Source organism: Pantherophis guttatus, chromosome 6 (genome assembly GCF_059756535.1).
Source record: "Pantherophis guttatus breed Tessera chromosome 6, ASM5975653v1, whole genome shotgun sequence".
In the NCBI taxonomy this organism is placed as follows: domain Eukaryota; kingdom Metazoa; phylum Chordata; class Lepidosauria; order Squamata; family Colubridae; genus Pantherophis; species Pantherophis guttatus.
In genome coordinates this window covers 77,098,144-77,125,489 of record NC_142068.1, presented here as the reverse complement: position 1 = coordinate 77,125,489, position 27,346 = coordinate 77,098,144, and the positions used below count along the sequence as shown (strand labels likewise).

General features: G+C 40.3%; 1 protein-coding gene across 1 annotated transcript; it reads right to left on the bottom strand.

The window, feature by feature from the left end:
- Window positions 1–8,240: 8,240 nt before the first annotated feature.
- EIF4EBP2 (eukaryotic translation initiation factor 4E binding protein 2) lies at window positions 8,241–27,346 on the bottom strand. The gene is made up of 3 exons (XM_034426014.3): window positions 26,782–27,346; window positions 16,608–16,784; window positions 8,241–13,692 (listed from the first exon to the last, which is right to left on the bottom strand). Exons 1-3 carry the CDS (start codon window positions 26,918–26,920, stop codon window positions 13,661–13,663), a joined length of 348 nt encoding a protein of 115 aa, XP_034281905.1. The 5' UTR covers window positions 26,921–27,346; the 3' UTR covers window positions 8,241–13,660.

The following is a 27,346-nucleotide window of genomic DNA, read 5'->3' as shown; positions in this document are numbered from 1 at the left end:
TTTCAAAATGAAAAGTTTGCAGAGCCACCTGGTGAGTTTACTTTCATTCGGGAATAAAAGACAAAAATATAAACTTAAGAATTTAAAGAAATGGAAAGAAACGGAAAAAAAGGTAAATACAACTTTAAGAACATTGTAAAAGAATTAGGGGTCTAGATGAATTTGAAATATTAGGACTTTTACTATAACATTTGGGGAAATAATGTGAAAAATATCACATTTGTGGATACTAAAATATTTAGTCTTATTTTAAGTCATAGCAGAAATTAGAGACTTTGTTATTTCAGAAATTGGACACTAGAGGGAACTAAAGATTCTAGGCTTAAAAGGAAAAAGAAAAAGACAGGATTACCTTTTGTCTTTAGTTACATTGGAATAAAATAAGTGGTGGGTTTCCAATATTCTTACCACCGGTTCACCGTCCACGCGCATGCTCACTTCACACACACGCCTTCCATGCATGCGCCCGGCCTTCCGCACATGCACTTTGCTAGCTCACGTACCTTCCGCACATGCTCCTGGCCTCACAAACGTGCCTAAATAGGATATCAAAGAGCCGAGGAAGGTCCGCTACCAGTTCGTACGAACCTGTATAAACCGGCTGAATACCACCTCTGAATAAAATGACAGAAAATGGTATAACATTTGAAATATTCCAGCAGATCTTTGAAAAATGGGAACAGAAACTAACAGCTACAATGTCAGCAATGATGTCTGCTACTATGGCTAGATTATTTCCTAAAGATGTTAAGATGCTCAGTGGAACAACTTGCCCTCAGAAGTTGTAGATGCTCCAACACTGGAATGGCACCCGGCAGTGGTGGGTTTCAAAATTTTTTAATACCGTTTCTGTGGGTGTGGCTTGCTAGGCATGGCTTGGTAGGTGTGGCAGGAGAAGGTTACTGTAAAATCTCCATTCCCTCCCCAATCTAGGGGAAGGTTATTACAAAATCCCCATTCCCTCCCGATCAGCTGGAACTCGGGAGGCAGAGAATAGATGGGAGCGGGGCCAGTCAGAATTTTTACTACCGGTTCTCCGAACTACTCAAAATTTCCGCTACTGGTTCTCCAAAACTGGTCAGAACCTGGTGAAACCCACCTCTGGGACCCGGCCATTAAAACACTCAGCTAGCTCCATTCAGTTGCCCAGATCCCACCCCACCACAAGGGATTATGGAGTCATTAAAAGAAGATGATGATATAGTTGCACGTGGTCAGCTTTGAGAGGTTTAAAAAAATGCTGTGATGGAAAACCACTGGAAATCATCTAGGGTTGAACCTAGACTAAGGAGTTAAAAAAGAAAACTTGACTTGAAAGAAACTTTACCCATATTTTCAGTAAAATCTTTTAGAAGAAGAGTAGGGAGTGGTGAGGAAATAGAATATTCCTGTGTTTTGACATCACCGAATCTGTTAATTTACGATTTAACACATATTACATGCGCTACCAGTAATAGTTACTACGGCCAAAAAACACAGCTGAACGCTCTGTAAAAGCCTAACTGAATCCAGCGGAATAACACAAAACACAACACAATCATGGAAAGTTTCTCACTTTTTTGTGGTAAAACAGTTATAAACAAAGTTATACAAGTAGAAAATAGCACTCTTCCTTTACTCCTCATTCTTGCGACTCTTCGTACTTCTGGTGTCTAGTCAGTGAGAAACAAAAGGAATAGAATAGAATAGAATAGAATAGAATAGAATAGAATAGAATAGAATAGAATAGAATAGAATAGAATAGAATAGAATAACAGAGTTGGAAGGGACCTTGGAGGTCTTCTAGTCCAACCCCCTGCCCAGGCAGGAAACCCTACACCACTTCAGACAAATGGTTATCCAACATCTTCTTAAAAATTTCCAGTGTAGGAGCATTTACAACTTCTGGAGGCAACTTGATCCACTGATTAATTGTTCTAATTGTCAGGAAATTTCTCCTTAGTTCTAGTTGCTTCTCTCCTTGATTAGTTTCCACCCATTGCTTCTTGTCCTGCCCTTAAGTGCTTTGGAGAATAGCTTGACTCCCTCTTCTTTGTGGCAGCCCCTGAGATATCAAAACACTGCTATTATATCACCCCTAGTCCTTCTTTTCATTAAACTAGACATACCCAGTTCCTGCAACCGTTCTTCATATGTTTTAGCCTCCAGTCACCTAATCCTCTTTGCAGCACCTAATTGCTCTTCTCTGCACTTTTTCTAGAGTCTCCACATCTTTTTTACATCGTGGCAACCAAAACTGAATGCAGTATTCCAAGTGTGGCCTTACCAAGGCCTTATAAAGTGGTATTAACACATCATGTGATCTTGATTCTATCCCTCTGTTTATGCGGCTAATTTTATAATTTTCAGTTTTTCTCTTTGCCAACAAGAAAAGGTGTATTTTTTGAAATTAAGCCTTTTTGTCTGTTCAGCTTTGGAAGGAAATCTCCCTCCATCTAGTGGCAACATATGGATGGACTTCTATCAGCAAGAAATGACATAGTTCTCAGTTGCCAATATATTGCCCACTTAGTAACTCCAACATTTACTTCGAAGTAGGTAGTCTTAGAAATTATCAGGCAAACAAAACAAAACAAAACCACCCTTCAGATTGAAAGTAACCTTTCCAGGACTTCCCATCAGCCACCTGGGAGCAAAAATGGGCTGCGGGGCACCCCCCCCTTGCCCCACTCCATTGTGGGCCTAGTAGGCCTCCCTGCACTTACCTGGGAGCCAAAACGGGCCGTGTGGGGACTCCTGGGAGGGGAGGGGCAGGGCGGGGGGGGACAGCCAGCAATTTAACAACCAGTTCGCCTGAAGTGGCCCACATCAATTTTTACATTTTGAGTTCCTGAATTAGCTTAGGGGCCATACCACAGCAAGCAGGTGAAATAAGGCTACCCTAGAATGTTTTACATCAGGGTCAGGCATCAAAACAAGGATACCATTCACCCAGTGGTGATATCTAAAATTTGTTACTACCGGTTCTGTGGGCTTGGGGGGTGGGTAATGTGACTGGGTGGACATGGCCAATTTTTTTTTTTTTAAACTTTTAAAACCATTTTTTCTACAACCTCTTCGGCAAAGAGGTTGTAAAAAAATGCTTTTAAATGCCTCTGACGATCCAAGCTGAGTTGCCTGATCAGCAGAGGCTTTTTTTCTTTTAAAAGCCTTTGACGATCCCAGCTGAGCCGCACGATCATCAGAAGCTTTTTTTTTTTTACTTTTAAAAGCATTTTTTCGGCTGAAGAGATTGTAGAAAAAATGCTTTTAAAAGTAAAAAAAAAAAAAGCCTCTGATGATTGTGTAGCTCAGCTGGGCATGGGAGGGGGGCAGGGATTTTTGCTATCGGTTCTCCGAACCACCCGCCTCCATCACTACCGGATTGGGCGATCTGGTCCGAACCGGGAGCATTTCACCCCTGCATTCACCCCACCCCTATAAATAAAGTTTAAAGTGTTGCTTTCCAAAAAGGAAATAGTGCTAGCATCCAAGGGACTCTCGTGCTAAGACCACAGTAGACTTCAAAGATCAGGAAGAACTACACATCCATTGCTGAACTGCATTTGCCAATAGGGCATTAAAACGTGTGAGAAGAAAGCAGAAGGAATAATTTACTTGGAATAAATAACATTCAGATCATTTGCTTTGGCATGATCCCTTAACAGGCAGCAAACAAAACTAGAGTGTTGATTTTTACCTTGAAACGTCAAAGGGTCAAGCAAGTTTTTTTCATCCTACAATAAATTGTCGCTATCTAAAGATTTTTTTAAAAAAAACAGATTTATGGAATAGTGTATGTACTCATCCCTTTTAATGATCATTCAGAGCCAATTTCTGGTGACTTGTGCGCTCTACCTGCATTCCTAAAACTACAATTCAATATGGCAAAAACAAAACAACTCTGAAATTAAACATGCAACGTTTTAATTTAACTGTTACAGAAACATTCCATTTACTCCTTTACAGATTAACACCTGGCCTGACCACATACAGACCGTAGATAAGAAGTTCTTTAGAGCGAGATCCTGAGATATCATTCCTGGAGGTAACTTTCAAGGAGCCCAAACTTCAAAGAACGAGATTACCATTGCTATCCTTGAAACGTGGGCCTCAAACCTGAAATTGGCAAGGATCTGTTTACATTAGAAATCCCAACCTGTTTTTTTTTTTTTTTTTTGCAGGTCTAATTCAGAGTTAAAGCTGCCTTATTTTATGACAGCAAAACAATATTTAGATATGCATTCCAGAATTCTTGAACATATAAAAAGGAAGATCAAGAAAGATCAAGCTGGAATTAAGGAGAAACTTCCTAACAGTGAGGACAATTAACCAGTGGAACAGCTTGCCTTCAGAAGTTATGGATGCTTCATCACTGGAGGTTTTTAAAAAAAGACTGGACAGTCGCTTATCTGAAATAGTACAGGTCCTCCTGCTTGAGCAGGGGGTTGGATTACATGACCTCTGAGATCCCTTCCAGCTCTATTCTGATTGATTGAAGACAAGCTGCAGCTATGTAGAACAACTAAACTTTTAAGGTTCCAGAAGATTCTTGTTCTCTTAGTAATACATTAATACTAGCTATCTCTTTGAATATTGTTTTTTTGAGTCTTTTTTCCTCCTGTGTTTTTTGTCTTGGTACCGCTTCACTTTCTTTCCCATCCGTTAAAGGAGCATATTTACTTTAAATAATGTGGGAATCAAATCTTTGCTTATGAAAACATCAGCATAAACTATATACAGATTTGTTCAATTAATAGCACAAAAAATATCACGAGGACCACGGCAGATTTGCAAAGACTGTTCAACCAAATTCCTTGACGTTTCCCCCCTAAAAGTACATTCTAAAAGATGGCTTTACTTTGTCAGAGAACAAGATTTATATGTGGACCGACCATATTATTTTTATTTTTATTTTATTTTTATTTATATGCCACCCTTCTCCGGAGACTCAGGGCGGCTTACAATGCGTTAAGCAATAGCCTTCATACTTTTGTATATTTATACAAAGTCAGCTTATTGCCCCCACAACCGGGTCCTCATTTTACCTACCTTTGAAAGGATGGAAGGCTGAGTCAATCTTGAGCCTGGTGAGAATTGAACTCACAGTAATTGCAGGCAGCTGGAAGCTAAATACTACCTTTTAACAATAGCATTAGTCTGCTGCGCCACTCAGCCTCCGAATATTAAACAATTTTTGGGCTGGACTTTATTTTGATCTGTGCAGTCATGAACTGGGACGATTACGAACCTGCTCCAAGTTAATTCTGTTATTGGACAAATGTAGATATATTTTTAAGGTTCTGTGTCTAGGAATAGGAGCGCTGTTTTTCTTTCTTGTTTTAGTGCACAAAGGATGGACAATCTCCATACTAAGCATGGCGAGGGAATGAAACAAAATCTTGGCCCTAAATTTAGCCATTCCTTATATGCCAAGACAGTAGCACAGTCACTTTAAGTTATTGAAAGCAACCAGCTTAACCCCATGGTCTCAACTTGGTATCAACCAATAAATCTTTTATGGCTGTGCCTAAAATTTTATAGGACAGTGTAAAGTTATCTCAGCTTCCAAACTACTTCTACATTTCCAGTAAAAAGCAACTATGCAGCTTATGCGTTCTTTCCTTAATGAATTTTACCATAGGAAAGTAGTTAGAAATTGAACGTGTCCAATTCAATTGGGTCCGATTATCTTGTGAATGTCTCACTTCAGCAACAGAATTTTTGGATTCGATTGCGATTGTTAAGTCGAGGACTACCTGCATTGCATGAAAGGAAAGGCCATCATGTGATCTCAAGAAGAAGAAAAAATTCCCTCAGGTCCCACATTTCCATATTGCCACGATAATGGAAAAAGCACACACACACACAGGCATTTTGGTTTGATATAATCAAGGTCTTTATTGATCTCACTGTAACAGCAACCATTGGCGAGAGTGTTTTCCCAAACACCTGTTTCGGTAAAAATCGGATACGTTACAGAAGTACCCAAGGATTTTTCAGACAACCTTTGATGGTTAAAAACAAGAATCCTGGGGTTTAGTTAAACATGGATGATGCGCCAAAAAAAAAGGGGGGGGAGGGAATGGGGAAGATACAACTAGTTTTTAAATGTATTTAAGCACATTCAGTAATCTTTTTTTGGCAGCGGCTTACTCTTACTTCAACGCCAACAAATAAGATAGAAAACAAGCTGCCACACATAATGTCTGAAGGAGAGATCTGCCCACTTAAGGCAAAGAAAGGCACACCGGTTTGCCATCTTCATGCAATGAAATAGGCCAAGGGTCTCCAACCTTGGCAACATTAAGAGTTGTGGAATTCAACTCCCAGAATTCCTCAGCCAGCAAAGCAAAACTGGCTGAGGAATTCTGGGAGTTGAAGTCCACAACTCTTAAAGTTGCCGAAGTTGGAGACCCCTGAAATAGGCAATAGAGGGAAGACGGGAGGAAGAGGAGGAGCAAGGTAGTTTTGCGTTCCTCAGATAAACGGGGACGAAGGTGCTGATTGATTTTCTCTTGTTTGATTTACAACCATTTTATAAACAACTGGTCCTTCTAACATGGATTTCCACGTCAGATGAATTATTGTCGATGCTCGGAAAGCCGGGTGTATGAAACATCATCAGCTAAACCAGACACATCTCATAATCAATCCAAAGCATTTTCCCTGATAGGGATGTATATATTCACCCATACACATATATTATTTTTGCATTCACCCTCTCTCCACAGTAGAATTCTCTTTTAATGTTCAAGAGTTACCCAGTTTTGCAGATGATCGGCAATCGCAAATCTCTTCCAACCTCCAATCTTAGTGAAATTGCGGGGTGCAAGAGTCAAAACGTTCAAGCAATCTATCGCCATGCAACATCTGCGCTAGAGTTTATTCTTTTACCTGTTCTTTGAACTCCCAATTCCTTAGCCACAAGTGGAAACAATAGCCTTCAGAGAGATATGCCTATCAAAATGTCCTTCATGGACTCACCACCACCGTGAAAATTAACACTGAAAGATCATACAGACAAATCTCACTTTTACATCCATCAGCAAAATCTATTCAGCAAGATAAGATGAATAGAAAAATGGGATGAGGGAGGGGACTGAAATTGTGTTTGGTACCAAGTTCCCAACTGCAGAACTAATCCAGAAAGTTTTAACACAGTCCTGAGGTTTATTGAGAACTCAATGCAACGAATGTCCAACTATTGAAATATCAAAGAGCGATCCATGAATGATGGTGAAAAGCAGAAACCTGACGGGGACATAGTATTAGATACTAGAGGTCTAGGACAAAACAAGTTTGATATGGAAATCAGGATTCTGGATGCTTCTTCCTAGATGAAGATAGTTGCAAGCAGGCCAAACTTGCAGAATATCTATCTATCCAGCCTCTCAGCCACAAGTATCAAGGTCCACCCAGAGCCAGGCCAAAACCAATCACTCAGGCAGACAAGCAGAGAGAATTAAGGAATGTATATACAGTATTTTTTTCCCCCAAATATCTACTCAGGGCATGCTTTTTCTTAGAGCTAAAAGGTTTCATTGTTATCGTTCTGGTCAAAACACCTGGTCAAAAATCCTTGCCCATCTAACTAGTAGATCCAGATTCAAATGTAGCCTCCTGGCCAAGACTGGAACACTAGCCAATTTACAATGGAAAGCTCATTGTTAATCTAATCCTATCTATGTAGACAAATGCCAGAAACAGTGGCAGAATTGAGCTCTTAAATTAGGCCCTAGAAATCCTCATTGATGCATTGAGCAGTCTTTGGTGAGAGCAAAGGGCAACTTACCATGGATCTGTTCAAGTGCTCCAAGTGGCATCTCAGAGTTAAAAACAGATTTTAGCCATAACACTGGAGTTTTTCCAAGGCCAGTATAGACATCCTTTATTAGTTCTCTGTACAAAAGGTCTTATAACAGAAATCCTTCACAGTGATGATGAGCCATAGCAAGTATTTAAAATATTTTAATTCTACTATACCTACTATACCTAAAATATTTCAGTCCTTCCCATTATAGAAACCAGTGGCTTGCTTTCCAGAGTTGATGCAAATAATTACAATTGTCTATCCTATCCTCCATTCTCTTTTTGCGAAAATCAACAAATAATCCAGTTATCAAAAGCAGTCTAGAACCAGCATTTGACAACCTCAGCAGGTGGATCGCAACTCCCTGAATTTCCCTGCCAGCATCAAACACCTAGACAATTAAACTGGAAGAGGGTTTTTAAAAAATCAACATACCAAGTCGGAATGCTATAGCTAACAGGATGGAAGACCAGAATTTTTATTTTTATTTTTTTGCCACAAAGTACACAGTGGGTGGTAATTGCATTGTTCAGCACAACAGTAAAGAAATAAACACCAATCAAATATTCCATGGTCTCATATAATCTGAGGGGATGGAAAGTAATAAAGACTCAACCCCTTGCTTGGTTTTCTTGCCAAACAAGCCTAAACTGAATTGGCAAAGAACTGCAAACAACCTATGACAGTTAAGACTTGTGTTAATTTTCTACCAGAGGCATTTTCGGCATTTACTCATTCTTCAGCACATGTGAATTACTACATTTTTGCACAAGTGTTCAACCCAATGCAGGAAATCCAGGTACTTCCAGTGAAATGTTTTCAAATATGTACTCTTGGTGTGAGGGCGACTTCTGGTTCAGCGTGTCTTTCACCATTACTACACTTTATCTAGATGGAGTCTGTATTTTTTTTTTTAAAAAATAATGATGTAAATAGCTTCTGGTCATTCAGGCTCAGATTGCTATCTGGAAAGTTGAGAGGTTCCAGAATAGCCAAGCTGGTCCAATTTATCATTATTAGTTTTTCGTAAAGAAAATATGGCATCTCCTACACAAAACGTCTGCCATTGATTGCTGACATCTTTTTGTGCAAATGTCACATAAAATTCTTCCACCTGCAAAAGCTACTTGCAAAGAACAGCTTCCTTAAGACTAGGCATCCTTCTTTGATCTTTCTACTAGCATTTGCACAATTACTGGTAGAATATGGCCAGTCACTCCAAAGGTCAAGATCAATGTCTCAACCTTGGCAATTTGAAGATGTGTGGACTTCAAGTCCCAACACTGGTCAAGAGAGTAACTATGACTGAAGTCTCATCTCTTTTTTCAATGTGCTGCATGCACAAGACCTTAAAAAGGAGCTTCAATCACAATCACCTTCACTTTTTCTACTCCCCCATAGATATCCCTCAATGTGTTTGTCTGCTGGCCTAATCCTCGATAAATCCAGACAGATTCGATAAATGAATTTTAATTAATAATTTTCAGTCAGTTGATTACATCTATACAGTATTTCAACATGAAGTTTTTTAAAAAAGGGCAGAAAATAAAGGAAAGCGTGTTCTACATCAGAAATAAATCTGTTCCTTTTTCGTTAGCAAAAAAAGGAATTGACTAAAGCCTGCAGCCTTACTTACCTCAAATGTTTGGCATGGATTCACTTAGCTCACAATAGAGCTTAAAATTTATCAGCTATTCTAAAGTTTCTTTACAAAAAAAAAAAAAAGCAGGGGAACTGATCATATATAGCTCTGGAGGCCTCTATTTAGAAGAGAGATACAACAACACTAATTTACTGATAAAGAGAGATTGTGGTTCTGAATTTGAAGGACTGCAAAACAGGTTAGCAATTATTTCTATTCTTTCAGCTACCGGATGGAAATGTTTCAAGTAATAAAGATCAGCTGCAGACATTTTTAGTGCCTAGCATTGTTATGTCTTAAGTCTTCTCTGCAGGTTCTCAGAGACTGAGAACTATAATGTGCTAGGGGGATAAATTCTGCAGAAGAAAGCAATAAAGGAATCTCTTTTTTTCTCTATAGCTTTTTCTCTTCTTCTATGATAAAATGCAGCTTTATTCGTAGACAAGGCTGGGAGGTACAATCCAGAAGGCATGGGAAAGAAAATGGCCACAACTGAACCAAGTTTTAGGGAAATAGAACATTATTTGTTTCTTAATGACACTCATTATTTTCTCAGAACCATCGGTAAGATCCGAGTTTACTGACTCAATTTCATAAATTGGGGAAAACTGCAGCAGAGACAGACCAGGAGAGTTTTATCCAAATACACAAAGAATCCTGCAGTATCAATCCTTCCCTCTGGAACACTCCTTCCTTCAGGTAAGTTTATATGGAACAGACTTCAGAGGAATCAGTTTTTTTGCAAGCAGCAACCGATTTGTGAAATCTCGTGGAATTCTCTGATATTATGAAAAAAAAAAAGTGTCCCATTAACGGTATTTTACTAGTTAAATCATTTCAAGGGGAAAAAATTAGCATAGAATTAGTTAATTCCCAAGTTCCAAATATCTTTTAAAAAAAATACTACAATGAGAACAAGGTCTGTTAGCAGCCCCTCAAACTCTATTCTTACCCTCTTCCTTCCCTCGCTGGACTTAGCTGAACTGGGATTTGTGATTAAAACTTCAGTTTTGCCCAAATCTGCCAAGCAAAGCTGTATGCTCTCCTCTCCCCACCAACTGTACAGCCAATGAAGGGAGGTTCCAGACAGAAACACTGAAACCGTCTGCCTGTGTTCTGATTTATGACTGAACATGCAGTGCGTTTTTAGAAGTCTCCTGGCCCAAATCCAGACGCTTACGCTGCACTTCCAAGGGATTCTTCCCTTGATCAGCTGCAGCTTAGTCACAGCATTGTCGCCCACATTAGAAAGCAGCAGTCCTTCCCCAGAGACATTGCAAATAGGAGGTTATTCCTGAGACATTGACAGTTACAAAGCAATTTTGCTTCTGTATTATTCACATTTTACAGTAGGCGAAACAAAATAAAAATCCTGTCTTTCTTACATGCCTCCAAAGCTACCACAAAGGCAGAGGGGAAGCAAAAACCCCCCATACTCTACATTTTAGATCACGACCCTCCCCCCCTTTCTAAATCTAGTCAATTATGATAAGTTGCCAATTTATAAAGAGAATTAAGAGTCAGAGTTGCTTCCCAGATTTGAAAATACAGGTGAGTCCAAGAACTGAACCGAATTCTATTAAAGTCATTTTATAGGCCAAAATCCAATAGGACGAACATATTCTCAGATATTCTTCTAGAAGTGAAGCCTACATTAAAAACAAGTATAGTTGCCACATTCCCTGAGGCTCTATCACTTCCCACTCCCAATTACGCCTGAACAATAAAATCCATGTGCAAAATTGCCACATCGGTGTGACCTCCCCACGAGGGAAGCGAGCACAATTCAGTCATTCTGTTTTTGAGGTAGCACATGAATCACTCTTGGAAGACTTCCTAAAGGAATCAGAGGCAAATATTTTAGAGAAGCAAGAATCTTAGAACAGCAGGATCTCCAACCCCCATCAGCGTCAGATAGGAAGACCAATAACCAGAGATAGTGGGAGTTGCAGTCTAATAACATCTGGGTGGGTCATGGTAGCTTAGACTCGCCTTAAGAGGCTTTGTTTTCAAAATAAAGTTACAAAGGAAAACATCACTGAAGACAGGGAGCAAACATCCAGAAACTTCAGTGTGGATTTGTTATCTTTAAAATATAATCCTAGCTCATGTATACGAGGTCACAGCAAGCATTGTCTTAAGACAGAGTTCTTCAAACTTGGCAGCTTTAAGACTTGTGTTCAACTCCCAGAATTCTCCAGACTGCCAAGTTTGAAGACCTCTGGCTTAAGCAGCAATCCCTCTCCTGAGAGAAGGAAATACATCTCCTGTTATCATCACTGTAGTTTTTGTTACATGTGGATCCTAAAATAATTAACTTTTGAAAAAAAAATGCTTTCCATTTTGGTGACATACTTTTAGAGGAAGCAAAGATGTTGTCAGGCATCATCAGAATGCTGACAGATGTTTTATTATTCCATTAGCCTAGGTCAGAGGTCTCCAAACTTGGCAACTTTGAAGATTTGTGGACTTCTAACTCTTTAGAATTCCATTTTGGCTGAGGCATCCTGGGAGATGAAGTCTTAAAGTTACCAAGTTTGGCCTAGACAATAAAACAATCTAATATTGCAGCTTTCTCACGGTGCAAAGTATCAAGGGGCCATGCAGACATTGGCTGTATTAAACTGATCCACCAATTTTCTCTCTCATGGTAAGTGTTTTTTTTCACAAGGAGACCTCAATTGCCTATGAATTCCTACAGAGAGAGATCATACTTGCTCTCTGCAACAATTCCAGGCAAGCGGCACAAGCTCACTCATGCCAGAACTAATCAACTTGGGAGTTGGGTCACCAGTAGGTGGGAAATGACCAATATATCCAAATAAGCAGAATAAAGTGACATCATCAGCAACTCTTCCTCTGTAGTGACCCTGGATCTACAATAGGCTCCAATGTGACTGATTTAATAATGTATGAATTTGAGAAATAGAAGATAGTAACCAAGAAACGAATAGGTCTTGTTCGAAAAATGCAGTGAAATCTTTCTGATTAGTCACCCTTTCAAATTCATTTGAAGTCACACATCATGAAATCAGCACTTAACATCTTAATAATTAATTTATTCTTAAGGTTTCCTGGTCCACCAAGATTTTTTTCACAAATTTCATTTTTGGGGGGGGGGGGGGGGTTCTCCTAGTTAAGCATAACTAAGTTGCTTTAATTCTTTTGGCACAAAGATACGCTTGCCAAGAACCCACCAGATGTTATTGAGCAGCAAAAAATTAAAGACTGAAGACGAATAGTAGAGAAGAGTGTCTCTCAACCTTTGCAACTTTAAGCTGTGTTGACTAAGTCCCAGAATTCTGGAAGCTGAAGTCCACACAGCTTAAAATAGCTGAGTTTAAGAAACACTGGTATAGAAGTCCATCAAGCGTGATATTCCCCAATTATATTAGGAAAAGATATGGTGTCACTTTTAACGGGGGGGGGGGGGTGTTAAATGAGGAAATTGGAGAGAAACTTTTTTGGGGGGGGAATGATATTGGGACGAAATGCGAAGTGAAATGAATGCATGATGAAGTGATGATTCTAAATTATTTATCTGTTTTTTTTAAAAAAGAAATTTTCAGGGGAAGCAGAAAAGAACTCCAATAATACTCTTTTAGGAAAATCTCACAGCAGCGCCCACATGAAACGGTATATTTAACTAAAAAAGACAAGTTGAGCAACAGGATTTAGAAATATCAAAGAGAGTGCATTCTGCACGTCAAAGGAGATATAACATAGGAACCAGTTAATAAATTGACATCAATTTAACAGCAGTTAAGGGAAAGGAGAACAATGGCAGTGTCATGTCACTTCAAACATATATCCACCCTTTCCATGCCCCTTATGTGTTTTGCAATAAATATCCAATTGTTGATAGAAGTTAAATTCTCGCATGTGCATGTTTTGAACAGTTGTCTCTAAAGTGCGAGAAGCCAAGGGACACTCCTTAGCTGAATAAATTTATCATGGGCTCCAAGTCAGTCATAGGGAGTGAGTAAGGCAAGCAGAGGAGCGGGGGATGGGTAGGAAGCATGGTATGGTTAATGGAAATCAAGGAGAGTCCTCTTATCCTTTGGCACTTCAAAAGCTGAAGTGAAAATTCTGTGAAAACAGCAGCTTCTTCTTTTTCTTCTTCTTCTTCTTCTTTCATCCTTCGAGTTATTGAACCTGATGGTCAAAATCAGATGTACACAGGTGATCAGGAATTGCTGTCTCTCCATGGTTACCCTCAGGGAAAATCAGATGTCCATCTCAAATTGAGCATCATCACCTGATTGAAAGACAAGAACACATGCAAATCAACAGAAAAATTTTAAGGGGAGAAACTTTATGTTATTTTTAAGTCTCCTAAGAGTACAGTGAATTCTTGCTTTCAATGACATTTGAGCCAGACCTCACTGACACATGTAGGTGGCCAACGTAACAGAATAGGCAAAACCACTAGAAAATGCAGATGGAATATGCCATTTTAACCTAGCTAGAAGGTGATCACAATCATTGGCTTAAAAATAGTACCCTACAAAGAATCTGCCTGGCATGTTTGGCGAGATATACGTATGCTTAAATACTCGAGTATGTAGTTTGCTTATTCTTGATCTGTTTAATTTAAATGCTTCTTTGTAAGAGGAGAGTCGACTCTTGCAACCAGTATCTTTGCTTCCTTCTGCCGCATGAGGATGTAACCAAAATAGAAAATGTTTTTTGATCTAAAGCAAAACAAAAGAAAAAGAAAAAAAAAAACACCACCCAGCATATTTTAGAAGTTCTGCTGAAATGCTTTCAATCCACCATGGTTAAGGAGAAACAAAACTCAGAACTTTTTGGATGTTCCAGGTTGTGGTCGGAAAAAAAAAAAAAGGCATTGGTGAGTGATTTAATGAGAATTATGCATCCTGGTACATAACTTTCCCTCTCTCCATTCCTTCTCCATGTGATCTGCATGCCTGTTTTTTGCTGCAATGGTTTCATGCTCCACTAGCTCTCCTATCCACTGATCTTTCTAATCCCTTCGTTTCAGCTGATGATGCTGAAGTGGGGTCTCTTCATAGCACACATTTACCAGGTGGTAAGATAGGCGGCCAATAAATTTAATTGATAAAAAAAAAAACACAACAAAAGAATGGTTCCTGACATGACAACTGTGCAAAGAGCTAACGTCCCTTTCCTAGCTTTCCTCACTCAGTTTGCTTCATAGACACACTATATGCCAAGAAAACCTACTAGCTTGATTTTTTTCTGCTGCATTATGGAATCACTATGTTGGGTGCATATCCAAAATAAAACTGCCCCGTTTCATTCTGTATATGGGCCAATATATCCACAGGACATTCTACTTTGGGCATGGAGCACCCAATGCTATATGACCTGAGCATGGTAAAATTCATGCACGGAATGTTTGGGACATTTCTCACCTCCAACGTTTTTTAGTGTAAATTCAAATTTTAGCTTGTGTTTTACACTTAAATTCAAGTTTTAGCTTGTGTTTTACATCTGGCCTTCCTCCTTTATTTCTAAACAGTTTGTTACTGCTTAGCGATACGCTAGTCTTTGACCGAAATAAACGTTGAACTTGAAATACAACAAGATAGTTCTGTTTGAGACCGGCTACATAAAAGAAAAAAATATATATGTATAGATTGTTATTAGCCTCACTTACCTAATTTTTTTGTCCAATTCCTATTTACTAATAAAGAATATTTGTAGCTCAAGGTTGAAAAAAGTGGTCTTTGGTGCTCTCTGAGCTTGCTTGTTTTTCTTGCAAACGTTTCATTACCCAAATTGGTAACACCATCAGTGGTAGCTGATGTTACCTAGTTTGGGTAATGAAACTGAATGGGTCTGCAAGAATACAAGCAAGCTCAGAGAGCACCAAGGACCCCTCAATTCCTATAGTCTATAGTGGGTTTCAGCTAGTTCCTCTAATGCAGGGATGTCAAACACAAGGCCCGTGGGCCAGATCTGGCCCACAGGGCCAGCCTGAAAAATGTAAGGGGCCGGCCCACATCACTTTGGCCCAGTCTACCAAATGTGATGAGGCAACATCGGGCCAGCGTAGCTTCGGCCCAGTCTACCCAGTGCCAAGAGGAAACATGCCAGCAGTTTGGGGAGTGGCATCAAGCTGGCCATGCCCACCCAGTCAGCCATGCCCAGTGAGTGGTGTCAAGCTGGCCACACCCACAGAGTCGGCTACGCCCACCTGGCCTCCCGAGGTCAACCACAGCCCTGATGCGGCCCTCAATGAAATTGAGCCATGGTCTAATGGATCAAATCCATCTCATAAATGATACAACCAAACTTGTATGGCAAAAAATGTGTGCACTTTATCTCCACTTGAGCTACTTTATACCATTTTGAAAAGGTAAACATCTTTCAATAATTCATAGCTACTGAATTGCTATGACACAGAAGGCAAAAGGGCAATAATTCACCATTTAGTTCCTACCACATACAATTGTTGCAACAGTTCACTGTTCTCTACAAGCAGAAGCTCTCTAAACGCATTAGAGAGAGAGAGAAAAAAAAACATCTGCAGACAGGAAATAAATTACTTGATCCCAAGGTAAAACTCATATTTGAACAATATCACAATGCAGGAAATAGAATAGCTCTGTATCACTTCCCATTCTGGCTATAAAGAACTAGGAGATCAGTAATACTACATGGTTTTTCCCCCCACAGAAAAATCTCTTTGTTCTTCAGAATAACAGATAGTTGTCAATTTACATTACAGTCACAATTGCGACCAGAATTTCCATTCCAAGGTGGTGAAGTGAGTTGCGCCCTATTTCACAACCTTTTTTTGCCACAATTGTTAAGAGAATAACTGCAACTGTTAAGTGACTCACATGGTCACTAAGCGAATCCAATTATCCCCACTGATTCTGCTTGTTGAAAATCAGCTAGGAAAGGAACAAATGATGATCACATAACCCTGAGATGTTACAACCATTGTAAACCCATGCTGGTAGCCAAGCACTTGATCATGTGACTATAGAGATGCTACGATGATTGTAAGTGCGAGGATCAGTAATAAGTCACTTTTTCACAGTGCTGTTGTAAACAAATGGTTGTGAGTCAAGGACTACTTGTGGCAGAGAGATGGATCGATACTGTCAACTGCAAGTAAGTATTTGGCATTGATGCCGGCACTGCACTTTGGTTCTGCTGTAATGCAAATGTTCTTACCAATTATAGGCTTCCCATCATGATTGTTCAGATTGTTTACTTCCACTTTGGAATCTTCTGTCACAGAACCAGGACTGGTAACTCCTGGGATATTGGGAAGGTGGCAAGGAGGGGTTTGAGCCATGGGAGAATTGCGCCGATCTAACAGAAACTTGCGGTCGTAGATGATTCTGGTACCTAGAGAGGTGGAAAAGGAACAAAAGTAACTGGCATATCAGATCCACTATGCTGAGATGGACATTATAGGAGGAGAGCCATGTTAGTCTATGGCAGAATAATAATAATAATAATAATAATAATAATAATAATAATAATAATACCAAAACGTACAATTTATTGATATCGCGGTACCAGGAGACACCACAGTCGAAGAAAAACAACTGGAAAAAATCATGAAATATTGCGACCTGGCCATCGAAACTATGCAATTATGGATGAAACATGTAACAGTGATCTCCATTGTCACTGGGCACTTGGTACCATGTCCAAGAATTTTATAAAATACGTCAAGAAATTGCAGCTTCCTGAAATAACATCAGCGGAACTGCAAAAAAATGTGCTACTCAGAACATCGTACATCTTAAGAAGGTACTTGGTTGATACCTAGGACGCTGGCAGCAACTCGTATCAACCATTAGCACCAGTCAATAGTATTTGTGATGCATTTTTGAATGTTCAGTTGACTGAGTTTCATGTTTAATGAATAAAGTATATAATAATAATAATCAGGAGTTTATGGAGACCTTGGGCTCTCTGTGTTTGTTTGCTTGCAGATATTACATTATCCAACTAGATAACATCATAATCAGTGCCCAGAGCACCAAGGATTCCTTAGTTCAACCCTGAGCTACATAAATTGTCTTCTATTAAAATCAGAAGTTTGGCAGCACTGTTGCTGATTAACTTTTAAACTTTTAATTAAAAATATAAACTAAAAATTATATAAATCTTATATATAAGAAAGCAAAAGAGCCAGTTTTGGTCTAGTAATTAAAGTGCTAGACTAGTAGAATGCAATTCAAGATTTAGTGGCCCAAAGCCAGCTGGATGATTTTGGGGCACTCATACTCTTTCAACCCTAGGAAGAAGGCAATGACAAACCATTTTAGTTGTCTAGAAGTTGGATTCAAAGGCAATTTATGTTTAGTATAAAACCTAAAACTTAGGTGAAATTTAGAAACTTCCCCCTTTTGCAACAAGTTTGGCTCTTGACTTCTCAACCCCACTCCCTATATCCTAATCTTCTTAAAGCAGTTGTCTAACGGGTTTGGTCGCACTCACCAGGTTAGGGAAGGCTACATTACCCTGAAAACAAAATAAAGTATCTTCAAGAAAATGAAATCTATCTTTTCTGTAGCTGTTAAGTTAGTAACATGGTTGTTAAGTGAATGTGGCTTCTCCATTGACTTTGCCTGCGAAAGGTGATCACATGACTCCTACACAGCAACGTCATAAATGAATCGGTTACCAAGCATATGAATTTTGATCACATGACCATGGGTCTGCTATAATGCTCGTAAGTGTGAAAAATGGTCATCATAAACCACTTTTTTCAATGCTGCTGTAACTTTGAACAGTTACTAAATGAACTGTTGTAAGTAGAGGATTATCTGTACTTAACTGAGAGTGTCACATGGTTTTACAGCAAGGAATGGTTTTCTTTTACAGATAGAAATATGTTTCTGGGAAAGCTAAGCTTCCAGATGGCATCTAACATACACCTGTGGCAAACTGGATGCAGGTTTAGTCAAACCTTTGCTCTCATCCAGTAGGGCACGTTTTCCTCCAGTGTCAACACACTGGTGCCCACCAGACAGTGGTGGAATTCAATTTTTTTTTACTACCGGTTCTGTGGGGATGGCTTGGTGGTCGGGGTGTGGCTTGGTGGTCGTGGCAGGGGAAGGATATTGCAAAATCTCCATTCCCTCCCCATTCTGGGGCCAGCCAGAGGTGGTATTTGCCAGTTCTCCGAACTACTCAAAATTTCCGCTACCACTTCTCTAGAACCTGTCAGAACCTGCTGAATAGCACCCATGCCACCAGATGTTTTAGACTCACACTATGGCAGAATGGTAAGCAATTATAGGAACTGTAGTTGAAAATAACTAGATGTTAGCAAAGTGTGTACCTCTTTTCTAAGCTGAGGCTTGGAGTACAAGCAGAAAATAAGCCTCCTGCTGCATCTTTACCTATGTGGAATCGATTTCTCAAAAATGATTGGCACTAATTGGTCTACACCATTATCTATTATCAAAGGGCTTAAATGCACTATTCTTTCTGGTTCATATTGAAAATAAATCACAAATCTCATTTTCTTCCACACTAGAAGCTCATCTGAACAGCATCACCAAAGTTTTAGTATTAAGACAATAGCAACACTGCATGGCATTAATCAAATGTAAGTTAAACTTAATTTAATCAATCTAATTGACGAAGGGAAAGTGTGTGAACGGGGGGAAAAAGGAGAGATGGCAAAATATTAACTCTAAGAAAAGGAACCTTTAAAAATCTTTACAATACAAATAAAACAAGTGGACATGGAATAGGCTGATCCTTAACTGATCCTACTTCATATCTGAGAGCTTCCACTTCCCGTTTTCATCACATTGCTCAATTCTGTTTGCCAATTTTTTGCAACTGCACATTTCGGCTTCCATTTTCTTTACATAGGCTTAGTTAAGTCAAAAGAATTATGTAACATCAGTGCTACAAGCAACCAAATGTAGTGGATTTTACTGTAACCTAAATGTCCTTTGTGGCTTGGGCCAAGGATAGCTATGAAAGAGATTTCTCCGTTGTGTTCCATCATACCCGTGTCAACTAAGTGTGACATCTATTCAGCACCATCTGTGCATTCCTAGGACACATAAATAACACAGGAATCAAACCTCCCAAGCTTGTAAACAGCCTGTCACCCAATCAACTCCCCAGTAAGAATCACTGCAGAAAGAAGGAAGGTCCGTTTGTGTTTGTTCCCCTTTTTTTCAAGGAACAAAAAATGTGGAATGGTCAGTGTGAAATAAAGCAAAGGTAAGAAAGGTAAGTCCCGTTTGCAAGAATAAACCTCATATCAAACTCTAAAATGGAGAAAACATTTGATGTTTCAGCTTAAAACTGGAGCCACAGAGGTCTCCCAGAAGCCATCACCTGAGCCCCTATAGTTGTTATTTTAAAGAAAAAAACAGGAGGCAGAAGAATTATGTATATCTCCTTCAGCTGCAGAAATTAAAGGATATAAATTCATAACTCTATGCTTATAACATACCTAGCCTTTTTCATTTACATTCCAATTCTACCCTAAAGCTCTGCTGTAAGAGAAAAAAACCCCCACAATTCTATAAATCTGAGCCCACTGTGATATAGTGATTAAGGTACTGGGCTGGCACCAAGAACATGTGAGTTCTAGTTCATCCTCATCTCGGATCTTTCTGGATGGTTATGGAACACCAAGTTAAGTTCAATTCCTGTTAACCTCAGTGATATATTTGATGTATGTACGGCTTTTTTGGCAAGTATTGTATTTTGCCACTGTCTCTAAATTTCCCAGTTTTGTCTATAGCTCTGGTATTTCCTTGAGGTCTTTCACCCAAGCACAATTCCACTTAGCTTTCTAGGCCCAGACATAATCAGCCAGATTTTTTTTTTGTACATATTAGTAAACATGCTTGAATAACGTTCCACTTTGCAGTGCTTCGTTGCAGGATCTTGCAACTATTAATCTACTGATACAAAACATTTGATAAGACCACTCCTCTGGATTAAAATTGTAGAGATAGCAGTAGGCTTTAAGTGAGTTTGAGGTACTGGTAGAATTTAATAGCCTGACACTTTTTAACAGCACATCGAATACGATGAGACTTTTTGAGTCAAGACCAGCTATAGAACATATGTGCTTTTGTTCAAAGGCACAATCCCTAGGTTTGAATCTCTCATCTGTAGCCTTCAGTTTCACATTTGTTCACTTAGTTTCTCTTTACATCTGTATCTTTATGTGGCTAGTTACTAGGAAAATTATTAGGAAACTGACTTGAGGGAGTTCTGAAAGTCCCGTGTTCCCCAAAGCAAAATGGTAGATTTGTTCCATCTACCTTCACCTTGGTTTTCTTATCCCTTCAGCAAAGCTTTTGTTCTTTGTGTGTGTGTGTGTCTGTATGGACAACTAAATAAATATCCCAAGGAAATAGTGGGCTGCTGTCACTCGCCCTTTTTTACTTAATAGGTGAGCATATAGTTATTTAGTTATATTAGATTTATATTCTATTGCTTCAGTTTTGATTACTCAGTTTTGGGGTGTTATTTTTGGAAATCACTCAAAGCAACCCTTCTCTCTCTCTCTTTTTTGTGCATGAAGTGCCCTTTTGTTCATAAGCATAGTGGTATCTGCAGCTATCAATGGTGATCTCAGAACCACAGTACGAGCCGCTCCTCACGTAAACTCCACCCTTGCATACTTGCACCGTGACATCTGAGGCAAGGAAGCAAAATGCATTTGCCTGATGGCATCTTCACACGCATGCCACTGTTTCCCCCTTGGGCTGTCTCTCTGTGGATGCCTATGCAACATAAATTGCACTCACAACCTGAATATCAGAAATCGGGGTATTACAGTTCAAGTAGAACAGTCCAATTCCACCAATGTAATTCCTTAGCATTAGTGGCTCAGGGTAAGTAGCAATTCTGGAAGAAATTTGAACAAATGGCTGGTGAAAAGCAGCATAATCTGTAGTTTGTAAAGCAGCATAGCCCCTTTCTCTGATCAAATATATCAGTTTACTAATTCCAGCATTCCAAATAAACGCTGCATAGGGGTCACTATAATAGAGTTCTGTCCAATTTAGGTCACTTGCCACGAAAATCCTTGCTGAATCCTTGCTGTATTAAAAAAAAATGACCAAAAGACCAAGTATCAGATTTTGAATTTGGACAACCGAGGCCCACAATAAAGGAAAAATCATGATACTTTAATCTACCTCTCACCATTACCTCTCTTTAATTTGCATATGCCTACTTACATCTGAGCCCTAGTACCAAATTATGACCCTTGATTTTCACATGTATTTTCAGCCAAAACAACAGCCTCTACTAAGAAATCTCTGAATGCTGACTTCTCTTTTCCAGTCTTATTATGAAGACACAATGAAATAACAAAAAAAGTGAGCAATAAATATTTCCACTCATCGCATGAATTGAAGACCAAGAGTCAGCAGTGTCTGCATTTATTTAAAACAATCCATTAATTCACACAGTTGCCTTAATGCAGAATCCAAAAAGTCCATGGAAAAATTATTTATGTCATTGGGTTTTTTGTTTTTTTTACATATCTTAAGTCAGCAGGGATATCTCTCAAGGAGAAAGTTTTAACTTTTGGCCATTAAAACATATTCAGCCAATGGAGCTCATCAAAGCCTGTTGAAATATTGCTTTGCAGAGCAAAAGTGATGGTGCTCAGATGTTCATTACTTTTTCTCCAGCCACTGGTGTAATTTTTGTTTTGCTGACCTGGGCTGGGTTCCAGCATCCATGGCAAGTAGCAAGGCACACTCAGTGCTTTCAAACGAAACATCACAAAATTAGAGCGAGAAAGGAATGTGTCTAACAAAAGCACTTTTGTAAAAGTGAGGAAGAAATCCAAACATTGCCAAACATCTGTATTTTGCCTTCTGAAGTTTCTTCTGGCTGTTAGTTCTCCTCAACCAACAAGTTGGTGTTCTTCCAAAATCCTTCTTTACACAGATATAGCCACCTTCAGTACTCTTCCTTACTATTTTGATCTAGAATCTGAAACAGGCTGTTAAATGTTTCTTTGGTTACAACACAGTTCTTCTCTGTTGCACATGTACCCTTCCATGTTTTCAAAATTATTTTTTTTCTTATTTAACTTATACCCCATCTTTCATAGAGGAGCTTATAGTGGCAATCATAGTATTTCCTCATACTTTCCCTACAAATCTATGACATAGGTTGGACTGAGAACTAATGAGTGGTCCAGAATCATGCAGGGAGCTTCCTGAGGCAAAGGTGGACTAGAATTTGATGCTTTTTCATTACAGGAAATACTTAAGATTCTGTAAAGGTGGGGTAATCCAGAATTAGATACTTTGCCTTGAAAAACCAACCAACCAACCAACCTTTTACACTGGTAGCTTTAAAAATTATAAATTTTTGGAAATTTAGAATCATTAAATGCACAGAATCATAAAATAAGGAAATGTATATTTATAAAGTACAGCTTGATTATTTTCTTTGCAATTACTTCTTTAAATATCTGCATTTCTTCTTTTGCCATATTTATGTTTAATGTTGCAATGTTAGGGTGTTGTCCCCACAAAATATATCCTAATTTAGCTAAACAAGGCAGTTTTCACACGTTTGGATAACCAAAAGATTTCAATGCATTCAAGCTTACACTGAATCACTGTATTTATTTATATAGCGAAATATCAGATTCAGATGCCTGGAAAAAAATGCAATAACTAAAACTAAAGTAATGGAATTTCAGCTATGCAATTTCTAATGACCTTTAACAACCTTTCACTTAAGAACAAGGACATCCTGCTCCCACTCTAAGCAAAAGTTTGAAATTAGTATATAGCCTGTCAGTTGCTTCATAAAGAAAATGGGATTAATGTCAAGATCATGAAGATAATATCAATTTGACTGTATCAGTCCTGCATTCAAATTATACCTGAACTGCATAATGGGATATAGTAAAACTAATCTAATTCAAGCATTAGGATTCTTTAAGCCTTGCAGATTCCAGCAGAGCATACTTGGTGAGCTCTTTCACTGTAATCAATGGGAATCTGAATTTTTAAATTATGGACATGCTTCCACTCTTCTGCACCCCAGGAGCAGCAGAAGCATGGGGAGGGGGGAGCTAATGTTTTTCAACTTTGTATATTGCACTCTACAAGTAGCCCTCAATTTAAAACTGTAATTGAGCCTTGCAAGTACAGTTTTAAGTCATGACAATCATAAGGAAGGTCATTGTATGATCAACCCAATTTTATGACCTTCTGGTAGTGGCCATTAAGTGAATCCATTGTTTGTTATGGGAAATAAATACTGGTTTTCAGCAAAAGCATTGTAAATTGCAGTCTCACATGAGATTGCTGGAAGGTGCAAATGGCTATAAATTCAGCCTGGTTGCCAACCACCCAAATATGAGAGAGGTGGCTATTGGAACTTCAGAACTGTGTCATAAATATGTTTGGGTGTGTGTGTCAATTGTAACTTCAAACTTTATTAATTGACCAGTTGTAAGTCGAGGACTATATGTGGAAGATAGAATGCAACAGTGTTGACTGGGTTTGCAGAACATTTATATTTGACTTGGACGCCACCATATGTTCCCAGATTCTCAGCTGTTCACAACAAAAAACATATAATGAGGGGGGGAACTTTGTTGTATCATGTGGCAATGATTCCACAACAGGGAAAACAGAGAAGAGAGAATTTAAATACCAATACATCAATTTCAAAATGCCTTCTGGATGTTAAACCATGATGTAATTTGCTTGTTTTTGGGTTACCAAGTTACAGGAATTTAAAGATTGTTTTTTCTAAATCGTGGTATGTTTACCACCTAATGTGAATCTCATAATGTATTTAATAAACCACAGTTAATGAATAAATACAAACATAATAGTTAAAATATAATATTCTGGCAGAAACTGTCAAGTTTCACACTCCTTACCAATTGTTAATATTTATGCTAGCCAGTTATTTTAAACAAGTCTGCTATGTCTAATTTTCCCAACCTGAGTTCCTTCTACGTGTGTGGATTTCAGCCCTGAATTCTTCAAGCAGAAATCTAACTTTAATTCACATATCTGGAGAGCTATTTTGTACCAAATCTTGACTAACTTTGTACCTTTTAATAAAAAGCACCTTGTTATCATATCATCACAATTCATGGTGCTGTGCCCTTTCCTATTCAAAGCAAGTTCTGGGCAAAGAAATGACATTCTAGAAATTACATAAACTTCCAAATTTATACTGCTATCTGGCATGACAGCTGTTAACTTGAAATGTAACCTTAATAGTTTTGGGCATGCAGAAGAAACCGTGTCAATGACAAATCAGCAAGGCAGCATATCTTACTTTCTCCCCCCATTACCAGTAATTCTGAATAATGTGAAATATGAAAGTATAATTCAAAACTGTAAACAAAATGCCCAAGAAGGAACTTGGTGCTCAACTTTAAAAAAAAGTTTGCAAAGACCAAATCAGTTTGTTGCTATCTAAAATCTAAATCTTGGCCACAAAAATAAAGCTGTTAACTTTGAAGTTTACTAGAACTCATTAGGCTAAAAAGAATACAGTGTTGCACATATGAATATCAAGGCAACATGCAAACAAGTAGCACAGAGCGGGGGAAAAAGAGACTTGTGACATCTTGAGAACCAAATATGAGGACAAATCTAATCACAACACAACCCTTAAGTGGTCTAGACAATGAAAGCTGGATGTCATAATAATTTTAGCTTTTCAAGTGTCATAAGAATGTTTCTTACAACATATTACTGTCATATATTTTCCTCTGGAATTAATCTCTATTAGTTAATCCAGCATTTTCAGTAGTGGGGTGGGGGGCAAAGTTGGACAAAGCTGTTAAAGCTTCTGAGCAAGTTAATGTGTGTAGAGCTAAGGAAAAAAATCGTCAGACATAAAGCAGCAAAGTTTCAAAGCCAGGGTGGCCTTATGTAACAGCAATAAACAGCTGAAAACAGGGAGCCTACAGCATTACCGTTTTGAAAGAAAAATTTACTATTTAGCTGCACACCTGCACGCATCACCTCCCTTCAACCTTTACCATCTCCAAACCAGCTCGCTCCACGTCTAGGGAACAGAGGCTAATCATTAGCTGAGGGATCCTGCTTGCTCTCTTTATTTCCTGCTTCGGTTCAATGCACGTCCAAGTCATTTAAAAAAAAAATAATAAGACCACAAATAACTGAATTCATCCAATTTGGGCGATTCCACCCAAGTTCGAGCCTCCCCGCGAGGTGCGTTTACCACCCCCGCTTCGAGTATCCCCAAATAACTCAACCGGGGCCCCGCTTTTTTGGGGAGCCACCGAACCGCGAAAGGCTTATTATATTACACAGAAAAAGCGATTTTTGCCTAAGGTGGCTCAGTGGCTAAGATACTGAGCGACCAAGAAAGGTCGGCGGTTCTGAATTCCCTAGCACAGGTCTCTCTACGTGAGCAGGGGGCTGGACTGGATGACCTCCAAAGTCCCTTCCAACTCTACTATTTGGAGAAAAGCCCAAAAAGCGTTTCCGCAAAGGGTGTGTGTGTGTGTGAGGGGGGAAGTAGAAGCAGCACGTGGTGACTCTCTCGGCCTAGCTTGTTTATTTCGTTATTTCGTTTTATATTAATATAAACCTAGACAGCCGACTGACGTCCCTCAAGGGCGGCTGGTAAACAACACAGGCACGCCAGCCATATTTCCACGCGGGTGCTTTGGAGGGGGGGGTGCGGTCTCTTCCCCTCCCTTCCCCGAAGGGAAAGCGGCCTTCTTCTATACACGAGGCAGCCCGCCGCCCGTCGCCTTCCTTCGCCCGCGGCCACGGTCCCTCCCTCCTCCCCGCTCCTCCCTTCCCTATTGTGCAAGAGCCGCGCGGCGTCTTGAGGCTCTCCGGGGCCTTGTTTACAAATACCTCGCCGCCAGCCCCAACACCAGAGGCGAGGCGAGGCCTAGGCGGCGAGAAAGCGTATTCCAGCCCGCTCTCTCTCCCTGTGCAAAGACCCGGGGAAGCTTTGCCTCAGCCCCGCCTGCAGAACAAGCGGGTCCCCATTCCCAACGCCGCAAGGAGAGGCGTCTCTTTCCCTCTCCCGGCTCGGAAGGCAATGCGCTCTGGAGGGCGCGTCATGTTTCCAGAGGGCAACCTCGGACTCATTTTATTTTCTTCCCCCCCTCCGCCCAAGGAGGCTTCTGACAGGGGGTCCCCCTTTTCCACCGCCAAGGCCTCTCAGGGGTTCCACACACACCCCTTTTTAAGGCGCCTGGAGACGAAGCGCTTCCAAAGCCAGGCCGGGCGCACGCCCCCTTCCCACCCACCCCCCTCACCGCTCCGGTGGGCCTGCTCGAGCGCGGGTCTCTCTATTTTCACCTCATGAGGCGCGCGCGAGGCCCTGAGTCGCCTCGCCTTTTCCTTGGCTGCCTTACCTCCGGGCGTGGTGGAGAAGAGGGTCCCCCCGGGCGTGGTGCAATAGTCATGAGGTAGCTGCGAGGAGTCGCTGATGGGCACCGTCCTGGTGGGGATGGCGCGGCTCTGGCTTTGCTGGTGGCCACCGGAGGAGGACATCTCCCGCTCTTTATTGTCCTGGGTGGGAGGCAGGGAAGTCCTGCGGAGGGGAAACTTGGGTGGGTAGGTAGGTGGGGAGGCGGAGAGGGAGAAAAAAAATGGGGGCCCGGAGAGCGGGGAGGCAGCGGGGCGCAAGGAAGAAGAAGGGGTGGCGGCGGCGGCGGCTTCCTTCAGGGACGAGCCGGGGGTGGGTGGAGGCAGGCGACCGCTTCTCCGGCTCCGGGGCACTTTTCTTTCCCTCACCGCCTCCACCGCCACCTTCTCCCTCGGCCTCCGCCAGCAGCAGGAAACGAGGGGGCTCGGAAGGCGGAGGAAGGCGGGCAAGGCCGAGCCAGGAGGCGGGGACGCGGCGGAGACACCCACCCGCTTGCCTGCCCGCCCGCAGACGGGGCACGTGGCCGCTTCTCTGCTGGGCCAAAAGCGGAA